The 21,878-nt window shown below is 43.4% G+C and overlaps 1 protein-coding gene and 1 pseudogene across 1 annotated transcript; one reads left to right on the top strand and one right to left on the bottom strand.

Annotated features, from left to right (window-relative positions):
* The first annotated feature begins 256 nt into the window (after positions 1-256).
* On the top strand, positions 257-11,513 carry nup35 (nucleoporin 35). The gene is made up of 9 exons (XM_061723271.1): positions 257-509; positions 6,069-6,236; positions 6,322-6,455; positions 7,561-7,618; positions 8,252-8,360; positions 8,481-8,550; positions 10,976-11,104; positions 11,205-11,327; positions 11,420-11,513. Exons 1-9 carry the CDS (start codon positions 497-499, stop codon positions 11,495-11,497), a joined length of 882 nt encoding a protein of 293 aa, XP_061579255.1. The 5' UTR covers positions 257-496; the 3' UTR covers positions 11,498-11,513.
* Positions 11,514-16,858: 5,345 nt separating this feature from the next.
* Positions 16,859-19,167, bottom strand: LOC133445808 (tubulin beta-4 chain-like; annotated as a pseudogene).
* Between the last annotated feature and the right edge of the window lie 2,711 nt (positions 19,168-21,878).

Here is a 21,878-nt window from a genome sequence, read left to right as displayed (position 1 = left end):
TACATTCCCATATACAACAGTGCCTCTTTCTATGTTACACTTAGGCCAATTGTCTGGAATGTTGGGATTAAAATGATTTAGTTTAACAGGCGTAATGTAGGTTCTAATTGGAGCCTATATGTTTAAACACGAGGGCTCTAATAGCATCCTCAAGTAGACATCAACCTCCAGAGTTAAAGTTTAGGGGTCGTATCATTCATATATCCCATTTCCCCTGAAGGCATCATGTGTCCACGTCATCTACATGCGCCTGAAGGAGTCGGCGTTTCCAGTGTCGCCATCTGAGCTCCTCAAACAACCTACTGCAGCCCCAAATATGCAGTTTTAACCTGCCAGAAATAACCGTATCGGGTCCTTTAATATACGATTTGGCTCCACACATATAAACCGATATAAACCCGACGACAGTATTTAATTTTAGTGAGGAATTTCAGAGCTGTGGGCGCACGTTGGCTCCGTCACTTCCTGCTTTTGAAAATCGCGGCCTGAGAGAAACATGGAGCTACAAGGTAAACTTTAACACACATTCATGCAGGATTAGGGTGCTCTTGCTTTGTTAGGGTGATCTGCTTTTATTTACATATTGATACTGATGTCTTTTCCTTAGCTGTTGATAGTCATGTTTATTTTTATGCTTAAAGAAAAGGTAAATAACTAGAAAGGTGAAGTGTCGTGCACACTGTTTCCTATTTATTCTCAGCAGATTATATTTAATGCAAGTATAGAGTATATAGAGGATATTTTCTGAATATTATCCCGTGATTATATTAAAGAAAACTCAGTAAAAGTGTCCAATTATCAAAAGTTTAAGTTTTCTTGATATATTTTCCAACTGTGATGATTTGCTGTGTTTTGTGAACATTACTGGGGCTTGTAGTTTTGCATGGCTATAGTCTGGCTGGGAAAACACCTCTTTAATGAGAATTGATAACTAAAAATTCATGTTCAAATTCACTGTTCTATCTGCCTGGTCAAAAAAAAAGTCTCTGCCTGGATTCATGTAAGTGTGTCCCTGCAGCATTTAATATAGATCAGGTGGAAACAAATTATTATCATTAATTGATGCAGTGATGAGTTTCATACTCCTTTAACAACCATGTCAGAAGAAACATGCTTCGGTCGTGGAAGAGATGTCTCCGTCTCAGAAGAGTCAAAATATTGATCTGCATTAAGCAAACTAAACAACCAAACTGAAACTACTCGGATGAAGATTAAGAACTATCTAATGTATCTTTAAAACCCGGACAGATGACAGTGACTATTGATCTTTACAAAAGAAATGCAGTCTGAGAATAATCTTGACTGATTGTGTTTAGAGATCACTTAAACCTTGCTGATAATTGATCAAAGAAAATCAACAGTGAAATTAATTTTAATGCTTCAACAGTAAACAAGCATTACCACATGCACTGGTATGGGGATGAAACTGACAACAATGCTTTTTTTAAATGGGTCAGTTTTGTCAGGAGCACGCAGAGTTGACTTCAGAGCACCAGAGCAATAAAAAAAAAATCTGGTCTGATAAATCCAGATTTACTCAGTTTTTGAGTGACAGATGCCTAGAGTCTACTCCAGTGTTTCCCAACCCTGGTACTCGGGGCACACTGTCCTGCATGTTTTAGATATTTCCCTTCATCATCACACCTGATTCTAATTAATGGTCCTAATTAGCTTGTCATCAAGGTCTGCACAATTCTGTTGATGACACAGCCACTTGTATCACGGTGTGCTGAAGCAGGGTAACATCTAAAACATGCAGGACAGTGGGCCTCGAGGACCAGGGTTGAGAAACACTGCTCTACTCTACTCTGTGTAATCCCAGTCAGGTCCAGAGTTTTTATAGTTAACTGAAACCAACAGTGAGAAATAATCCCGTTAACTGAAATAATAATAAAAATGAAAGTTTTCTATGTGTTGGAGTTCACCCCGGTGAACGAGAGGGTCGCTTCCCTGCGCCTTCGGGTCGGGGATAGGTCTCTCACTGTTGTTTGTGCCTACGGGCCAAACAGCAGTGGGGAGTACCCGGCCTTCTTGGAGTCCCTGGGAGGAGTACTTGATAGTGCTCCAACTGGGGACTCCATTGTTCTACTGGGGGACTTCAACGCTCACGTGGGCAATGACAGTGATACCTGGAGAGGCGTGATTGGGAGGAACGGCCTCCCCGATCTGAACCCGAGTGGTGTTTTGTTGTTGGACTTCTGTGCGAGTCACAGTTTGTCCATCACGAACACCATGTTCAGGCATAAGGGTGTCCATCAGTGCACGTGGCACCAGGACACCCTAGGCCGGAGGTCAATGATCGACTTTGTTGTCGTTTCATCTGACCTTCGGCCGCATGTCTTGGACACTCGGGTGAAGAGAGGGGCTGAGCTGTCAACTGATCACCACCTGGTGGTGAGTTGGATGCGCTGGCGGAGGAGGAGGTTGGACAGACCGGGCAGACCCAAACGGATTGTGAGGGTCTGTTGGGAACGTCTGGCTGAGCCCTCTGTCAGGGACATCTTCAACTCCCACCTCCGGGAGAGCTTCTCTCGGATCCCGGGGGAGGCGGGGGACATAGAGTCCGAGTGGACCATGTTCTCTGCCTCCATTGTCAACGCGGCGGCTCGAAGCTGCGGACGCAAGGTCTCCGGTGCCTGTCGTGGCGGCAATCCTAGAACCCGGTGGTGGACACCGGAAGTACAGGATGCCGTCAGACTGAAGAAGGAGTCCTACCGGGCTATGTTGGCCGGTGGGACTCCTGACGCAGTAGATGGGTACCGGCAGGCCAAGCGGGCCGCGGCTCGGGCAGTCTTGGAGGCAAAAACTCGGGTCTGGGAGGAGTTCGGGGAGGCCATGGAGGAGGACTTTCGGTCGGCCTCGAGGAAATTCTGGAGGACCGTTCGGCGCCTCAGAAGGGGGAAGCAGTACTCTGCCGGCACCATTTATGGTGCTGGTGGGGAGCTGTTGACCTCGACTGGGGACATTGTCGGACGGTGGAAGGAATACTTTGAGGATCTCCTTAACCCGACTGACATGCCTTCCACTGAGGAAGCAGAGGGTTGGGGCTCGGAGGCGTGCTCATCCATCACCCAAGCCGAGGTCACCGAGGTGGTTCGTAAGCTCCTCGGTGGCCGGGCACCGGGGGTGGATGAGATTCGCCCTGAGTACCTCAAGTCTCTGGATGTCGTAGGGCTGTCTTGGCTGACACGCCTGTGCGACATTGCATGGAGGAAGGGGACAGTACCGCTGGGGTGGCAAACCGGGGTGGTGGTCCCTCTGTTTAAAAAGGGGGACCGGAGAGTGTGTTCCAACTACAGGGGGATCACACTTCTCAGCCTCCCGGGGAAAGTCTACGCCAGGGTACTGGAGAGGAGATTACGGCCGATAGTCGAACCTCGGATTCAGGAGGAACAATGCGGTTTTCGTCCCGGTCGTGGAACACTGGACCAGCTCTATACCCTCCGCAGGGTGCTCGAGGGTTCATGGGAATTTGCCCAACCAGTCTACATGTGTTTTGTGGATCTGGAGAAGGCATTTGACCGTGTCCCTCGTGCCATTCTGTGGGGGGTGCTGAGTGAGTATGGAGTCCGGGGCCCTCTACTAAGGGCTGTCCGGTCTCTGTATGATCGAAGCAGGAGTCTGGTTCGCATTGCCGGCAGTAAGTCAGACTTGTTCCCGGTGCATGTTGGACTCCGGCAGGGCTGCCCTTTGTCACCGGTCCTGTTCATAATTTTTATGGACAGGATTTCTAGGCGCAGCCAGGGGCCGGAGGGGATCCGGTTTGGGAACCTCAGGATTTCATCTCTGCTTTTTGCAGATGATGTTGTCCTGTTGGCTTCATCAGACCGGGACCTCCAGCATGTGCTGGGGCGGTTTGCGGCCGAGTGCGACGCGGCAGGGATGAGAATCAGCACCTCCAAGACCGAGGCCATGGTTCTCGACCGGAAAAGGGTGGCATGCCTTCTCCGGGTGGGTGGAGAAGTCCTGCCTCAGGTGGAGGAGTTCAAGTATCTCGGGATCTTGTTCACGAGTGAGGGAACAATGGAGCGTGAGATTGACAGGCGGATCGGTGCAGCGTCCGCAGTAATGCGGTCGATGTACTGGACCGTCGTGGTAAAGAGGGAGCTGAGTCGAAAGGCGAAGCTCTCGATTTACCGGTCAATCTACGCCCCTACCCTCACCTATGGTCATGAACTTTGGGTAGTGACCGAAAGGACAAGATCGCGGATACAAGCGGCCGAGATGAGTTTCCTCCGCAGGGTGGCTGGACGCTCCCTTAGAGATAGGGTGAGGAGTTCGGTCACCCGGGAGGAGCTCGGAGTCGAGCCGCTACTCCTCCACATTGAGAGGAGTCAGCTGAGGTGGCTTGGGCATCTGTACCGGATGCCTCCTGGACGCCTCCCTAGGGAGGTGTTCCAGGCATGTCCCACCGGGAGGAGACCCCGGGGAAGACCCAGGACACGCTGGAGAGACTATGTCTCTCGGCTGGCCTGGGAACGCCTCGGACTCCCCCCGGAAGAGCTGGAGGAAGTGTCTGGGGTGAGGGAAGTCTGGGCATCCCTGCTGAGGCTGCTGCCCCCGCGACCCGGTAACGGATAAGCGGGAGAAGATGAGTGAGTGAGATGAGTGAGATGAGTGAAAGTTTTCTATGAAATTAAACTTAAATAAAAAAATTAAACTTAAATAAAAACTAAAATAATCTGCGCGAAACTAACAGAGAATGAAGCGAATCATGAGTAAAATTAACTTAAATTTTTGTTTTGTGCCTTTTGTTTTATGTTTTTTTTATCATTTAAAGAAAATAATTACGTTGTTTGTAGTGTAGGACATTGATGGTAGGATTCTTTAATTCTAGATCATTATTATTATTTTAATTTTGGCCAATGTCTATAAGTCAATAACTTTTTCAAAACTAAAACCACTGGTATACCTCTGAATAAGCAGCTTTTTCAATCAAGAATGTTTATTCTTTTTAACATTTCTTGTGTGAAAGAGTGGTTTAGGGAGCATGAGAGCTAATATTGACGCATGGTTTGGCCCCCAAAGAGTCCAGACCAAATCCCAAGTGAGAATCTCAAGGATGTGCTGGAAGAGACTTTACAGCATCATCACTACAAGATCTCTGTGAACAATCTGCAGTCTGCAGCTGTGGGCAAAAATAAATGTTGAAAACTTATTAAAGCAGCACCGCAGTTTGTGCCGTAATTAAAGCTAAAACTTGTCTTATAAAGATATAGAATATGCACATTTTTGTTGTTGTTGTTGTTGTTGTTGTTGCGATAAACATGTGAGCCAATGTTTCTTATTCAGTCTGGAAAGACTGAGTGAGGAAACATCAGAAGGCCGAATTCATGCCACATTTGCTGCGTCCGAAAGTGCATATTTCCACCCTAATGAGTAGCAAAAACAGTATGTGAGATTTTTTAGTGCATCTGAAACATTAGTACATACTCAATAGTATGCGCTATCCATACTCATTCTGGAGAAATGTATTAGTGTGGATTGATGGACACTAGTTAAGCAGAAACTTCCCACAATGCAATGCAGCTGTGTTTGGTTGCTATGTGCTGCCCAGATAATAATAATATTATATAATAATATAATATTTGTATATAATAATAATATTATTATATAATAATAATATTATAATATTCATATATAATATTATTATATAATAATATTATAATATTCGTATATAATATTCATATATAATAATATTATAATATTCGTATATAATAATATTATATGATGTCATCTTGTTTGGGCCAGGATAAACGGGAAAGAGCGGTGCTGCTACTGCTGCTGTGACAGGAGTTGTTACCATGGTAACAACTCCCCCTCCCAACGGCAGGAAGTGCCGTGTGGCTCTGAGTAGTACGTCCATGCTACTGATATTTACTCAAAAGTGTGCCGAACTTAAGTATACTTTTTGAGTATATAGTGTTTAGTATGGCATTTCAGACGCACCGATTGTGTCCCTAGTACCAAACTGGGACCCCAGTTATTGTTGATTTGAGCCATCAGTCCTGATGATGATCACTTGCCTCAGTCCAGAAAAATACAACTCAACTGTCCCTGTGTTTCAGTGGGTAGTGAACCAATGAGCCTGGGCTCTCCCGCCTCTCCTAAGCCCTCGTCTGGGGCTCAGTTTCTGCCCGGCTTTCTGATGGGCGACCTGCCTGCTCCTGCCACCCCTCAGCCGCGACCCTTCAGCCTGTCCAGCCCCCTCATGGAGAGCCCGAGTGCACACCGAGGTTGGCACGGAGACGCACATCAGCCGCTCCTTCCTGTTGGTACACACGGTTAATTCATCCGTTTACCCTGCAATCGTGTTTTCAGGGGGAGGAAGCGGAGGAAGTTCAGCCCTGCAGCCTGTTGTCCCCACTCCCAAAGATAAGAGTGGAGCCCCACCTGTTCGCAGTATCCATGACGACCTGGCTACAGTAGGGACGCCCCTCAGCGCGCACAGGCAGGTTGGTATGACAACGGCCCAGCAAACAAAAACATTAGGGAGGGTTGCTTGTGGTCTCCCCAGAGTGCAATTAACCACTTTCACAATATAAAACATGAATCTAGTTGTCTGTAAGTGGTGCGTCATATCATACAATTATAATGTACATCTGTGTTTATGTTCACAGATTTGGCTAAAGGAACAGATGCAAACAGATAGATGAATTGCAGACCTTTTTTACCTAAATAAGAGTTAATGTGTGGTCACTTAATGTGTGTTAGATTGAGATGTACAAATGCGAAGGAGGCTCAGTGAGCACCAGATCACTTCTCATGTTCCTCTATATGTTATCAGCTAGAATATATACTTCTCTAATAATACCCCTTTTACACCAAGCCCGTTCCAGGGCTGGTTCTGGGCTAGAGCCAGACTTAGCACCAGTTCTTTGGTTTTACACAGCCTAAGCACCGGCTCCTGGCTCTCAAAACTGGTGCTAGACAAGAACCAACTCTTTGCTGGTCTAGAGGAAAGAACCACGTTACGTCAGGGGCTACGTGCTTACGTCAAGGGCTGGGGACGGTGTTACTGAACAACCAAAGCAGAATAAACACGGAAGAGCGCCATTTTTAAACAACAGAGCGTTGAAGACGGCAGTTAAGTTAGCAGACTCTTTTATTATTACATCAACTTGCTGGATCACAAACTTTTGCTCTCCAAGAAATGCTTGAGAAGCCAGCAGCAACACTTGCAGCACAGCGTAGTCCTCCATCTTTGTTGTGGTGACTGAATTTGGCGCTAGTTGTACCGGGAAATGGTGACGTACACAGACGTATACAGTAACGTGATGACGTGGCTCTCTGGCCAGCACCAGGCCAGCACCACCTTGTGTAAAAGTAAACGGTTCTTACTTAGAACCAACCGCGAACCGGCTCTAGCACCAGCACTAGCACCAGCCCTGGAACCAGCTTGGTGTAAAAGGGGTATAAGTATAGTGTTTGGGAGGAGTTTTAGAAGCACTGACAGGGGAAAGGAAGGAGCTTTTGTATTTGAAGGAACCAAAGTTGATCATAAAATGTGTTTAAAGATAGAAACAATTATATTTTAAGATTTTCTCTCTCTCTCATCAGGCTTTTCCAGTTATGCAGACTCCACTTTCTGCACGACAAGCTTCAACTCCTGGGACAGGTACTGGTGCTGCCACCTCGTCTACGTTTGAACAGCTGTCAGTCATAAAAACCTTTTATGGATCGTTTTCGTTAAATTTCCTTTGACTGCCAATTTAATTTCCTGCAGTTCAAGTGGAACGGTTGTCCTTTTTCATCATACAAACAAGCGTGTTAATTTCCCCCATGACTTCAGCGCCCACACCCTGGGTGGGGTTGGTGAAAGGATCTTTCTGTGTGGAGTTTGCATGTTCTCCCCGTGTTCCCTTGGGTAGCTAATGTTCTCTACCCTCACAAAAACATGCAGCAGTCCTGGGCTGTACTGTACAGCACTTCACTAATACATAACAGATTTACAGAAATAGTTTGAATTAAAACTGATATTAACCAAATTTTAAAACTGCATCACATCAAATTGTCCCTTTTTTAAAATTGCATTGCATTTTCTTCTGGAATTACATCATACCTCAGATATTTTGTACTGTATGTACGAGATTGTCACATAAGGGAGAAAATCCTGACGGTAGACGTAACCACACAGGTGTGAGCTTTGACTCTCGGGCAGATGGACTCAGCTATTCCCAGCATTCCTGGCTTTTGTGTTGATAGCTGAATGATTTAGATTTTATCCACTCTTCCCTCCATCCCTCTCCAGGTGTGCAGCAGTTGTGTCTGTCTCCGGCTCAGGTGGATCCTTTCTACAGTCAGGGAGAGTCCCTGTTGTCTGACGACCAGCTGGACCAGACCTGGGTCACCGTGTTTGGGTACTTTCACCAGTCTGGCCGTAATCGATCCCCGCTGCTCTCTTCTTCTTTGGGGTCACAGGATATTTGATCATGTTGTGCTGCCAGATTCACGCCGCATGTGTGCTTGTGTTGTTTTAGTTTCCCTCCGGCGTCGGCGTCCTACATCCTGCTGCAGTTCGCTCAGTACGGAAACATCCTCAAACACAAGGTGAGGCACACACAGACACACACAGGTGTGTTTTCAGCCCCACACAGGTCACTGCATTTACTTACAGCAGCTTCAGACTGCAGGATACTAAAAATCACCGTGTTGGGTTCAGTCTAGGGCTGGGCGATATGGACCAAAAGTCATATCTCGATTATTTTCTAGCTGAATGGCGATACTCGATATATATCAATATTTTTTCTGTGCCATAATTGGGGTTTCCCCCAAAGCATTATAGCATAGCATCTCTGTTAGCTTCATTTTTTTCTGAGGCAAACCCTTAAAAAAACAGTCAGTTTTAATACAAAGCCTCGTGCCAAATGTCACACAGGTTCCTTTATTAACAGAGGTCTGCACAATATCAAAATGTATAAAACAAATGAAATAAAAATAAACTGCCTGCATATATAGAATAAAAATGCTTCTTGAATAAAATAAAATATCCCTTTCCTGCATAACAATTAAATTAAAATACACTGTGCAATTAATACAATGTAGACCAGGGGTGGCCAATCCTGGTCCTTGAGAGCCCCTATCCAGCATGTTTTAGATGTTTCCCTGCTTCCTCACACCTGATTCAAATTACTCGTCATCATTAGCTTGTCATAAAGGTCTGGACAGTTCTGTTGTTGAAACAGCTACTTTTATCACGGTGTGCTTAAGCAGGGAAACATCTAAAACATGCTGGATAGGGGCTCTCGAGGACCAGGATTGGGCACCCCTGATGTAGACAGTAACAGGCAGACTTTTCCACTGAGGTTGACAGTTGTGCAAATGACAAAACATGTGTGCAAATCTCAAATAAAACATTCAAGTCAATTTGTCACAAAATAAGCTATATCAAAATAATTTTTTTTATTTTTATTTTTTTTTTAATAATCGATATAAACTATATTGTCTCGTACCATATCGCGTTTGAAAATATATCGATATATATTAAAATCTCGATATATCGCCCAGCCCTAGTTCAGTCAGGGAAATGTTACACTTCTGATTACAATGATTTGTGATCATCTCTGTAAAACGGACAGATTGAGCCAAAAGAAAGAGGTTTGTATTTGTATTTGTATTAATTCGTTTGATTGTTTTTTTTTTTTTTTTTTTTTTTCCTTTCTCTTTTTTTTTTTTTTTTTTTACCTTGTCTGCACACATATTAATGAAAATTCGTTTGATTGTGGATGTATTCATTGATACCTCCTTGGGATTGAGGCCAGATGATGCAGGTGATCATAATGATAGACAGCAGGCCTTTTTGTCTTTTTACAAGTAGTGTCTGCAGAGCCTGGAGCTGTGCTCGGGGTCATTGCTCTGGGGCCAGACATGCTTGGGACCTGTGGTCCTGTAAGATGGAGAGGTAGATCTGTGATGGTTCCAGGTCATTAGATTTGTCTGCAGTAAAATGCCCCCAAACCATCACTGATCCGCCCTCACACTTGATGTTGAGGGGTTACGCCATCAGGAACCCGGCCTTTTCTGTTCTGTGATAAACACAACGGTTTGAGCCAAAGTTCTCTTAAAGGGGACTTATTACGAAAAACAGTTTTTTTCTTGCTTTAACATATATAAAGTGGTCTCCCCTCAGCCTGCCAACTCACAGAAGGAGGAAAGCAACCAAATTCTGCAGTGTCTGTACAGCCGCCCGGATGAGCCGTCCAGTGTGATGTGGATCTACGAGCCGTTCAGATTCTGCTCCCTTTCGTTACGTAACGACAGAGCGACTTGCATAGTTTGGCCTCTGATGCGTGAAACCACGCCCACAACTAACTCTGCCGGTCGGACCTTCTGCCATTTTTTTTCGTAGCGGTGTATCGTGATGGCGTCTGTTCGAGCTAGACATGCAAATTGCTCTGTTGTTGGTTGTAAAACCCTGCTACGCGTCATTCAGGCAGCCAATCAGCACAGAGCCTCATTATCATAGCCTCCCCTCCCACTCAGAATCCCACATAGATAATGAGGTTAGAGAATGGGATGATAAAGACATGGCTCAGATTTATTTAGCAAAAACAATCAAAAGCTTGTTTTTAAGAATCAAAGCTCGTTTAAAATAGGTATTAGATGCCATAATAGGTCCCCTTTAAGTTTCACTACATTTTCCATAAAACTTTCAATATGTCATTTATTTTTTAAAAAGCATCTAAAACTTGAGAGGGTTTGAGAGTCTCACTCTTCGCAGCAACTTCCTTCCTTTCCCAGAACAGAAGTGGTGTTTTACTGCTTCCATGAACGTGCGTTGGGTTCAGTCAGCAGGTCCGAGCCCACCGGGACCCCTCTGGGTAGCAGGAAAACCGGAGAAAAGTGCTGTGATTGAGGGCTAGGTGTTAGATCTGCTGAGTCTTGAGGGAGGTTGAGAGCGCTGCGTTGTCAGGTGTTTGAGTTGCTCTGCAGTTCGCCGACGGTCGTATTGATTGATTGATTGATGTGTTGACAGATGGCGTCTCCCGGCAACTGGATGCACCTTCAGTACCAGTCCAGACTTCAGGCCAGGAAAGCTCTGTCTAAAGACGGGAAAGTGTACGGCGACTTCATCATGGTTGGAGTGAAACCCTGCATAGACAAGGTCAGTCACCCGCCCGGGGGCCGCCTGCGTCTCCACATCAGGTGGGTTTGAGGTGTGATCTGATCGGCAGTGATGTCGGTTGTCTCTCTGTTTCTCTCAGAGTGTGATGGATAGCGGTGAAGCCTACTCTTCCCCCCTCAACTCCTCCGTGCTCCCGTCCACCCCTCGCTCTGCCCTCAGGTCGCTCAGCGCCCCCTACAGGAGCTCCGGCAGTGACTACCAGGTGACCTCTGACCCCTGCTCTAGATCTGCTGTTCATTTTCCCCAGATAAAAAACATTTGTTAATCGGCCTCTGAACCCGCGTACGTCTTCAGGTGGTAGCAGACAGACAGACGCCCAGGAAGGACGACAGCTTTGTTTCCAAGGCCATGGAGTACATGTTTGGCTGGTGAAACCTGGAGACCCAAAGAGTAGAGAAAGAGTGACTGACAGATTGATGGATTCACTACATTATGTTTGTGTGTACATCTGAGTGAGTGAGTGAGTGAGTGAGTGAGTGAGTGAGTGAGTGAGTGAGTGAGTGAGTGAGTGAGTGAGTGAGTGAGTGAGTGAGTGTTAAAATGGAGGATCTTTCCATCTGTTTTTAAAATATGTATTTTTAATATTTTTTTGTCTCAATAAAGTCTGTCTTTTGCTTCAATTCAAGTGTTTGTTCATTTAGTTTGTCGTCACCAGGTGCAATCACGTCTTTGTAAGTGCATCTTTTTACCAGGAAAGTTTCCTCTTATATATATGTTTGTTTGTTTAACACAGGGGTTCAAGTACATATGAATTCTGAGGGGTTTAATAAATGTCATTCCATCAGGTCTTGTCCTGTTTATGGCCCCACGATGTCCACAGAAGTTTTTCTAGTTTGTAGTTTGCTTGGAAAATAACTCAAACCACATCATGCGTGTGCAGGTGATTATTTTTAATTTCTGCAGGTCTGCGTCTGAGTGGTGGGTGGACCGAGCACGATCAGCCCACTGCAGCTGACCAATCAGATGAGGCTGAGATTTTGGGGGGCGGGGCAGCTGTGAAATCAGGTTTTGACTGGACCTACAGAAATATGATGTACCGTGTTGGCGCTCCAGGAGCGACAGACCAAACTAAAGACCAGTGGATGCCTGGCTATGAATGAAAGGGTTAAGTCCTCACTCATGCTGTCACACAGCTGCAAGCATTGTCTTCATCAGCACAAACATTGCTCTGAAAACTAGTCTGTTATCTTGATTTATGTAGTTTATGGACACAAGATTCAAATTTATCATGCTGGAAGTTTAAAAGCACCTGTTTTTCCTTCCTTTGCATTTGAAGAAGACTAGAAAATATATGAATGTATGCTTATATATTAAGAATATTAAATGGATTACTCTTGTCGTACAGATTGAAGAAATATTTTTTTATATATTTTAATAATGTAGGCATTAAGGAAATCCACCTTAATGATAAAGAATATTTGAAATTGGGGTTTCTGACGACAGTAATTTTATTGCCCCCAGTATCGCTGATCAGTGTGGATGCTAACTCTTAGATTCGAGCAACTAGACCAGGGGTAGGGAGCCCTGGTCCTAGAGCCGCAGTCCTGCATGTTTAAGATGTTTCTTTGCTTCACCACACCCTGATACAAAGAACTAAGTCATTAACAGACTTGTGGAGACCTGGATGAGACGCTGATGAGGACCTTTAATTAGAATCAGGTTTGGTGATGCAAGGAGACATCTAAAACATGCAGGACTGTGGTTCTCCAGGACCAGGGTTGCCTACCCCTGAACTAGACTTATCCACCCTACCAAAACTTCCAGTGGGTTTTATTATAAATAGAATATCATCTGATCATCTACGTAGGCTGGTTCATCTCACGGGCAGATATAACGGTAACCCTCGGACACTAAAACAGTGTTTGTCAGGGAGGAGTGGCCGTACCTTGTCCAGTCAGAAACATTTGGTGTGGATCTTCTTAACTGGGTCAGATTATCATTTTACAACCCCGAGGCATCTGCAGTAACAAATGGTAGGAAGCCCCCCCTGTTCCCAGCTTCATTGAGGGACGAGGCAGGGCTGGCCGGAGGGAGTACAAACTTCCTTTGTATGCAGTTTCAATTTTGTTACTGTGCAGAGACCTGTCGACAACTGTGTCTCACATCCTCACGCTGATCGAGTCCTTTTCTAGTCTCAAAATAAACCAGATTAAACTGGTTGAAATCTGAAGCAATGCCCTTTATCGAAGGTTTGCCCTCCAAGTGTCAGACAGGGATGGCAGCTTTCACGGCAGCCATCCGGCCTGACACGCCTGGGCATAAAGATCACGGATAGAAAACATCATAGCAAACAATCTCCTCTCTCTAATCCAGGAAATTGAGTTTATACTACAAAAATTGGACTGAACTGGGACTGTCACTTTTGGGTAAAATGTATATCTTAAAGGTGGTAATAGTTCCCAAAATTAATCACATAAGCGATATGCTACCATAAGCTTGCATTTTAAAAATATAATGAAGTGGTATCACGGTTTTTATGGACAGGTAACAAACCAGATATAAACCCGCTATAGAGGAAGGATGTCTGGGCCTCACCCCGATAGCCCTGTATCATTATGCCAAAACAGTTCTACATGTAACCAAGCCCCAAGAGGAAGACATTTCAGATGAAATTATGGGGGGAAATTATTGGAACATGGTTCAACTTATCAAGGGAAATGCAGACACGTTTTATTAACTATAACATTATTAAAGGATCTATTGGACGCCACATAAAAGGACACAGCTAAGACTTGGAAACTCTGATCTTTGTTGGAGATGTGATACTGCAGCTGGCTCATCCTACGTACGGTATATGCTTTTTTTGTGCCCCATGATAGATCCTTTATAGTCTCACATTCTCTTTTTTTTTATCAGTACTGTTCTCTGCTCTGATACAACATCCACCGGATGTGATGGGGCATGACAGCACTTATAACTCTTGCAGGATAGTGTGACAACATTGGAAGACTGAAGGATTATGTTTTGATAAGGGAGTTTGATGAAATACTATGAAAAACTGTGACAGGTGGACAGGACGTACTCTATATATGAAAATATGGGGCCCATATACTGCAATAACCTGATTGGTGGGTTGCAGCCTTCTCTGTGATTGGAGTCTGAATTTGTATACATGTATATGCCGAGGTGTTTGTATAGATATACTCATAGAAAGTCAGTAAAAGTGATCAACAAAAAGTACATTTATTGCCATACATGTAAAGAAAACATTTCAATTTGCTCTAGAATTGTAGGTGATTTACACAAATCCAGAATAAATTGATTGCTTTTTTCTTTTTACATTTAAAACCCTTGAGATTAGGGTTAAAAATCTTCTTTCTTAATGGTATTTATAAAAACCCACATGGCATTTTGGGAGGGGATCCAGCGCTAGGTCCACTGTTTTCAGTCATAATACTGGTTCCAGATGACTTGGGAGACGAGCATAAGTCACGTTTCTTGCGTACACTTTCACTACAGGCCAGAAAGATCAAAATGATGTCTTGATTAAAATCGTGTTTACCAACTGTCCAGCAGCGGTATAACAGACTAATAGCCATATATATATAATGTTGAGGGAAAAAAAGAGTAAAGCTTCAGACGAGGATGAAGTTTGATCATCTTTTACTCTTCTCTTTTTACTTCCTAATTAAAAAAAAAGTGTCTGCTTATGAATTAATAAGGTTGTTAATGGATGTAAACCAAGTTTGCGTCTTTGCTTGCACACTTTTTTTATAGAAGTTTATTTGCTGTTTGTAAAAGTCTTTACTTTATTAGATAAATAAACTGTCCCAAAATAAATGTCTTTTTGATTAAGTTTATAGTTGGTGCAAGCTCGGAGGCCTTCAAGTGCACTTTATTTTTTCATATAAAATAAATACATTTGTATGCAGTTTAGAAGTTTGGGGATGTCCCTTTTTTTTTGGCGCCTGCACTGCTGAAATCGGGGCATCCCTTATTTCTATTTCTGAAAGGTGGCAACCTTACTCACGCTCAATTTAAGAAAGGTATTAGAGCGATCCCTGAGTCCGTTAGGTTAGTCCGAAACAACGAAGCACGATCAGGTGTGATAAATCTGCCTTCACTTCATTTTGATGGTCTCGATCTTTTGGCTGAGAACATTTTTTAACAAAGTCATACGTACTCACTTAAACAATATACTATTCCCAGTACGATCAAATAGAAACTCCATTATTCAGCTTTGTACTGAACCAGACGGTAAAAAACAGAACTAAATACATCAAATATCCTGTAAGCCCCAAGACAAAAGTACATTTCAAAGTTATATCTATCCATCCAATGAGCTGTTAAGAAAGAGATTTGGGATTGATCATAACTATCTTCTGTGAAACTGAAATAACTGATCATGTGTTCTTCCATTGCAAATACTCTGGGACATTTTGGGAAGATTTGCAAGACTGGTTGTCAACCAAAATCCAACTTGCTCCCCTCACAAGGGAAAATGGCACTTTTGTTTTTAAAAGGACTCCTCTGGATAATCACTTCAGTTCTTTGAAACGTACAGTATGGAAAAGAAATGTGCAAAAGCTCTCCTGACAGCGAAACACTTGAAATATTTGAGGTTTCCTAGAACAATGATGATCTGTACAGAACTCTGAATATAATCTTTTTTTTGTTGGTTTTTTCCCACTATGATTTGCTATATTTTACTTTAAAGTCAATTCCAAATGTGCCTTGTATGGTGTTAATTGTTTTGTATGTTGCCATGTTTTGTAAATGAATTCTTGAATAAAAAAGAAAAGCTCATTTTTACATAAAATGGAAAAGGGGCCTGATCACTGCCACGTAAGGGCAGCAGAAACCATGGAAAAGTGCTTTATTCAGATTTTTATGAACCTTATTCTCAAGCCCTTGCATTTACGCGTGGACATCAGTTTATAACAGATTTGTTGAATTATTTGTTATATTCAAATGAGACTCCTTGTGCCAAAGTTGGCTTTGCTGCTTGCCTATTCTTGTGCCCAGATACAACATGCACCATTCCAATAATCATTTTTATCAGAATGCAAGTAACAATGCAATGTGAGTGAAATTTTCAGTCACTTGGATTTCTTTTAAGTAATTTGAGTTTTGTTTTTTCATCTACATTACCAACTACAGAACAATCTGATTACGTTCACCGTTACAGCTTCAATTGCTAGTTGGCTATTCAGCTCGTGGCAATTAGAAAACAGAATTAGAACTTACTGTACCAATAGTGAACAAAAACCAAGGCAAATGAGCTGAAGAACTTTTATTGAGAACACAGAAAACTGAACATACACAAGTGTTTGTTTGAGTGAGGAAGACCCAATCAACCTCTCCACCCTGCCTGGCTACTTGAACAGCGGCTGCACACCAGCAAGGGTCTCCGCTGGGAGGAAGGACAGCTGCTGAAAGGTGCTGGCACGTGTGTCTGGGTGAATAAAACGTTTCCTGCACAAAACCCTGTGTCCTCTGTCCTGTTGGGTGACCCCAAGCACGAGCCTTGCTACAAAGACATTACAAGAACTGCTTTTGTCATCACTGAACTCAGGCCAGATCATCCTCAACTCAGAACATTGAAACCTGAAACAGACAGGATGCACTTTTTTTTTTAACATTGAAAAGGGAAAAATGAGTTTCCAATGATCGGAAGGTCGGCGGTTCGAATCCCGCTCTGTCCCAGTTTGCTGTCGTAGTGTCCTTGGGCAAGACACCTTGCCCCGTGTGAATGTGTGTGAATGTTGGTGGTGGTCGGAGGGGCTGTTTGCTGCTCTCAGCCTCAGTAAACTCCATCTCATCCATGCCTTCCCCAGTGTACCAGTGGAGGAAAGCTTTGCGCTTGAACATGGCCGTGAACTGCTCAGAGATGAGCTTGAACAGCTCTTGAACGGCTGTGCTGTTGCCAATGAAGGTGGCAGCCATCTTAAGGCCTCTGGGGGGAATGTCACAGACAGCCGTCTTGACATTGTTGGGGATCCATTCAACAAAGTAACTGCTGTTCTTGTTCTGCACGTTAATCATCTGCTCATCTACCCCCTTCATAGACATGCGGCCGCGGAAGATGGCGGCCACCGTCAGGTAACGACCGTGACGCGGGTCACAGGCTGCCATCATGTTTTTGGCATCAAACATCTGCTGTGTGAGCTCTGGCACAGTCAGCGATCTGTACTGCTGGCTAGCCCGACTTGTGAGGGGAGCAAAGCCCGGCATGAAGAAGTGCAGACGAGGGAATGGCACCATGTTTACAGCCAGCTTGTGCAGGTCAGCATTGAGCTGCCCTGGGAACCTGTGGCAAGTCGTGACGCCACTCATGGTAGCAGAGACTAAATGGTTGAGGTCACTGTATGTTGGGGTGATGAATTTAAGAGTACGGAAACAGATCAGAGCGCCTCATTATCAATGCAATAGGTCTCATCTGTGTTTTCTACGAGCTGATGGACCGATAGCGTAGCATTGTAGGCATCACACTGAACGTGTTCATGATGCGGTCGGGGTATTCCTCACGGATCTTGCTGATGAGCAGGGTGCCCATACCCGAGCCGGTGCCGCCACCCAGGGAATGTGTGAGCTGGAAGCCCTGCAGGCAGTCGCAGCTCTCAGCCTCCTTCCTCACCACGTCCAGGACCGAATCCACCAGCTCTGCAGCGTCGGTGTAGTGACCCTTGGCACAGTTGTTGCCAGCACCACTTTGGCCTATGAAAAACATTAGTAAGTTATTGGGAGGGAAGGGGGAAAAAAAAAAAAAAAAAAAAAAAAAAAAAAACTTTCAGATATTAACCCACCAAAAACAAAATTGTCAGGCCTGAAGACTTGGCCAAAAGGTCCAGATTTCACGGAGTCCATGGTGCCTGGCTCCAGATCCACAAGCACAGCACGGGGGACATATTTACCACCTTCGGGAAGAGGACGAAAAATGTATTTTATTTTTTTGCGCAATAAATGTTTGTTGCTGCACCCCTGTTTTGTTTGTGGGTTACTAAGCGCTGCTCACCCTCGAAGAACGGAACTAAAGTTATTCCTGGGGGACTTTGGTTCTTGTAGTATCAAACCGCTAAGAACCACCCCTTTGAAAGAAAGAAGAGAAAAAATTAAAATGGCATCCTTTCCCGCTCCGGCGGCTGAGGCACGCGCTGCCGCGCTAAAGGCACGAAAACGGTTGAATTCTAACCGCTCTTTTAAGTCAACCGCCTGCTCCACCCAAACCCTGCTGGAAGAGAAAGGCAGACGCATTTCAGATGGTATAAAATTCAAATATCAATGAACATACTAATTCGTTTTTAACCCACTCTCATTTTGCTGCAGTTAAAAACGCTTAGCTGCTTCACACAAAGCGACCAAGCGAACAAGGCCACCCTTTTCACTTTGCAACAGGCCAAAATTTAGCGGGAAAAAAAAGCATTTTTCGATTAAACCTTTGTGCGCGAGTCAGGAAAAGGCTTATTTAGTTTGAAGCCTGATTTGCCCCCCCCCCATGATCGTTTAGTAGTTAATTAAAAGTCAATAATCATGTCAACGTGCTTTCACGTTGACATGAAATACTTACGATGTCAAAAGAATCATTATTTAGAGTAGTCCTTCGAAACTAACCGTTTAGAGAGGAGACCTGGATATTCCTGGGGTTTCCAACCGGCAACAAGCACAAAGAACCGGCTTTTGAAGGCCGTAGCGCAGTTTTTAAATAAAACAAATCAAACACCCAGATTATATGCACAGGTGTGGCAGGGTGGAGGATTGGGCGTGGTCTGCGGGGGAGCAGCACACAGGTGGCGCGGGAATGGTTTGGCTGATTGGGCACACCTGTGTCCAATCAATCTCTCCACCCTGCCTGGGTATTTAAGGAGCAGCTGCACACCAGCAAGGCGTTCTGCTCACAGGTATGACACGGAGCTGCCGAGTGCTGAGACATGCCTGGGTAATAATAAATAACCACAATTCTCCACGAAACCCTGTGTCCTGTTTTCCTGTCGGTCCACCCCAGTAGCACATGATTCCTACAACAGGTTATACATGTTCTTACTTAGTTTGGCACCGATCTGGTTACCGCACTGGCCAGCTTGAAGATGCACCATTTCCCTCATATTTGCTTCACGATGTCTAGTCACTTGTAAAACAGCCGAGTTTTTCCTTGCTCGTGTTCAATGGTCGGCACTTCCTGCTGTTGGGAGGGGGACTTGTTACCATGGTAACAACTCCTGTAACAGCAGCAGTAGCAGCGCACCACTCTTTCCCGTTTATCCTGGCCCAAACAAGATGACATTATATAATATTATTATATACCAATATTATAATATTAATATTATATAATATTATACTTATGACAACTAAAGGTGAAACAAATATATTATCAAACTCAGTGCTTTCGCACATGGAATACTGGCAGAAAGCTATCACAGCTGTACATCTGTACTCGCAGTCACCGGGGGGGTTGTTGTAGTCTCTGCTGAAGCTAATACAATATTAAGTAAAGTTGTTGCTTCAGTCAGAGTTGTTTTGGGCTGCTGAGAAGACTTTGGTCTATCAAGCGATCAAAATAACTGCCGGTAAAAAAAAAATGGTGCTAACCAACCCACTTCCGTTTCAACTGAAATTTTCATCATCATCATCATCATCATTTATTTTAACTCACAACCATGATCACATGGTATGGAGCACAAGTACACAAACATTTGTACATTTATAGCAAGTGGCGGGCTGTACATGGTCAACTAAAATACTCAATTCAGTTGTGTGTGTGAGGGAAAAAGATTCAACTGTATATATGAGCAGATTTCACTAGTTTGTGTAAGAGCGTCAGTCGTATCTGTGAGCACATTTCAGTTGTATATGTAAGTGGATACATTTCCAGTTGTATATATATAAGAGCATTTCACCTGTGTGTATGAGAGATTTCACAAGTGAGTGTGAGAGGTTTTCAGTATAGTGTGTAAAAGAGTTGGATTTACGCTAATTCAGAATTATGTCCCTCACGGCACCTCATAGGCCCCCCCCCCCCTCCCATGATTCAATGGGCTCTTTCCTCCTTGTTCTTTTTAATCCTCTTGTATGTGTGTGTCATTAAAAATTCAATCATTATTTGGCAGATATCCCAGAACTAATCTTTCTGTGTTTGCCTGTCCAGCCAGCTTGAGTCCTGGTTTAACCCCGTTAATTAGTTGAGGGGGGGGTTCTTTCTTTTTTCCCCTCTCTTTCCCTCCACTGTCACTTTTCGGTGCAATGTGTTGGGTATCATAGTTTTGGTCTTTTCTTGGTCTGTTTGGGAACTTGTATATTTTCTTAATGTGGACGGTACTGGAACGAACTGGATAACTAGAATACAGGGAAGTGGTTTGAACTGGAATATAACTGGACTATATCAGATGACTTCACTGGACTGCATTGAACTTGTCTGCTTTTTGTGTCTTGAGATGAAGTTGTTGTGAATTAGTGCAAATAGTGAAATGAATTGAAACGGTAAACTTACGTGGTCCAGCAGATGGAGCCACAAGGTCTGCAAACCAGTTATTATTGATAATGGAAACCGAAACGAACAGTGAAAAAATAACCCAGATAACTGGAATAAAAATAAAAAGTAAAGATTTTTATGGAACTAAAACTAAGTAAAAACTAAAATGAACGACGCAAAACTAACTGATATGAAATAAAATTGCAGGTAAAATTTACTTTGTTTTCTTATTTGTTTCTGGCCTTGTTTTTTCATATTTGCAGCTTCATCTTTCTGATTACTAATTCTTTTTTTATTTGATTCCCCAAAAGAAAGAATAAAGATTTTTTGTCGTGTATAGTACTGTTGATAGGATTCTTTCATCCTAGTTTTTTTTGTTTATCTGTAAGTCAATTCCTCAAAAACTAAGACAAAGGTGAAAAAAAAAACTAACCAATTTTACAAAACTAAAACTACTGATGCGCTTGTTAAACAGACTATAACTAAACTGAAATAAATCTTTTGAAAAAAATATTAAAACTTCAAAACTATCGTAACTCTGCTGGCAACCAAACTACAAAGTAGTGCAACACCAGACCAAACAAATAAAAGTCCTGCAATACTTTTGGAAAACAAGAAGTGGGACTTAAAAAAAGAGAAATGAAAATACAAACATTCCAAGAAACAGTACAGAAGTGCTACCGAGAGCAAAAATTACGTAGACAATATATTCATAAACATTAGTATTGACAGCATAGTTAAAAATACCAATAATTTATATAAAGCTGTGTATGGTTATGTAACCCTTTTATTTATGGTTTCTTACTGAGTAAAGCATGAACTTGAACATATCAGACATGAGGTCAGTTTTAGATACCGCTATTTAGATGTGCCTTCTGCTCTTGTACTAAGAATTTAAATGATGAGTTTGTGCACCATTTGTCCGTAAACAATGTAAACAGGACAGTTTGACCATTGGTCACTTTGCTGGTTCTTTTTCTCATTCCGGTTTCACAACAACCACAGTTTACAAGATGACGGTTTAGCATAATCAACATTGGTTTCTGGAGTTTATGGTTTGATTATATTTGCATATAAAAATCAGTTGCAGCTCAACTACCTGAGAACTCCTAAACCCGTTGCGTTAATGATTTCCAGTTACCATGGATACAGGGCAATCAACGTGTGTTGCATGATATAAATGTGTAAAATATCTGTGAGAGAGTTTTGATCAAACAATGTCATTAAACATGTCATTAAGACTTTAGGAAATTGTGTAAACTTGTTAAAAACAGGGAGGAACAGAATATGTATCCTTTAAATAAGCAACACAGCGATACTTCCGTTCAGTCTTTTAGACTTCATTTG

Source organism: Cololabis saira, chromosome 6, assembly GCF_033807715.1.
Source record: "Cololabis saira isolate AMF1-May2022 chromosome 6, fColSai1.1, whole genome shotgun sequence".
NCBI classification, from domain to species: domain Eukaryota; kingdom Metazoa; phylum Chordata; class Actinopteri; order Beloniformes; family Belonidae; genus Cololabis; species Cololabis saira.
Note: the sequence above shows the minus strand (reverse complement) of the source record. Positions and strands in the feature narration are given on the sequence as shown.

Bases quoted from the DNA above. Each gene is read 5' to 3' on its own strand.
- nup35 (XM_061723271.1), top strand. The intron at 7,619-8,251 runs GTACTGGTGCTG...ATCCCTCTCCAG, and splicing joins AGCTTCAACTCCTGGGACAG to GTGTGCAGCAGTTGTGTCTG. The intron at 11,105-11,204 runs GTCAGTCACCCG...TGTTTCTCTCAG, and splicing joins TGAAACCCTGCATAGACAAG to AGTGTGATGGATAGCGGTGA.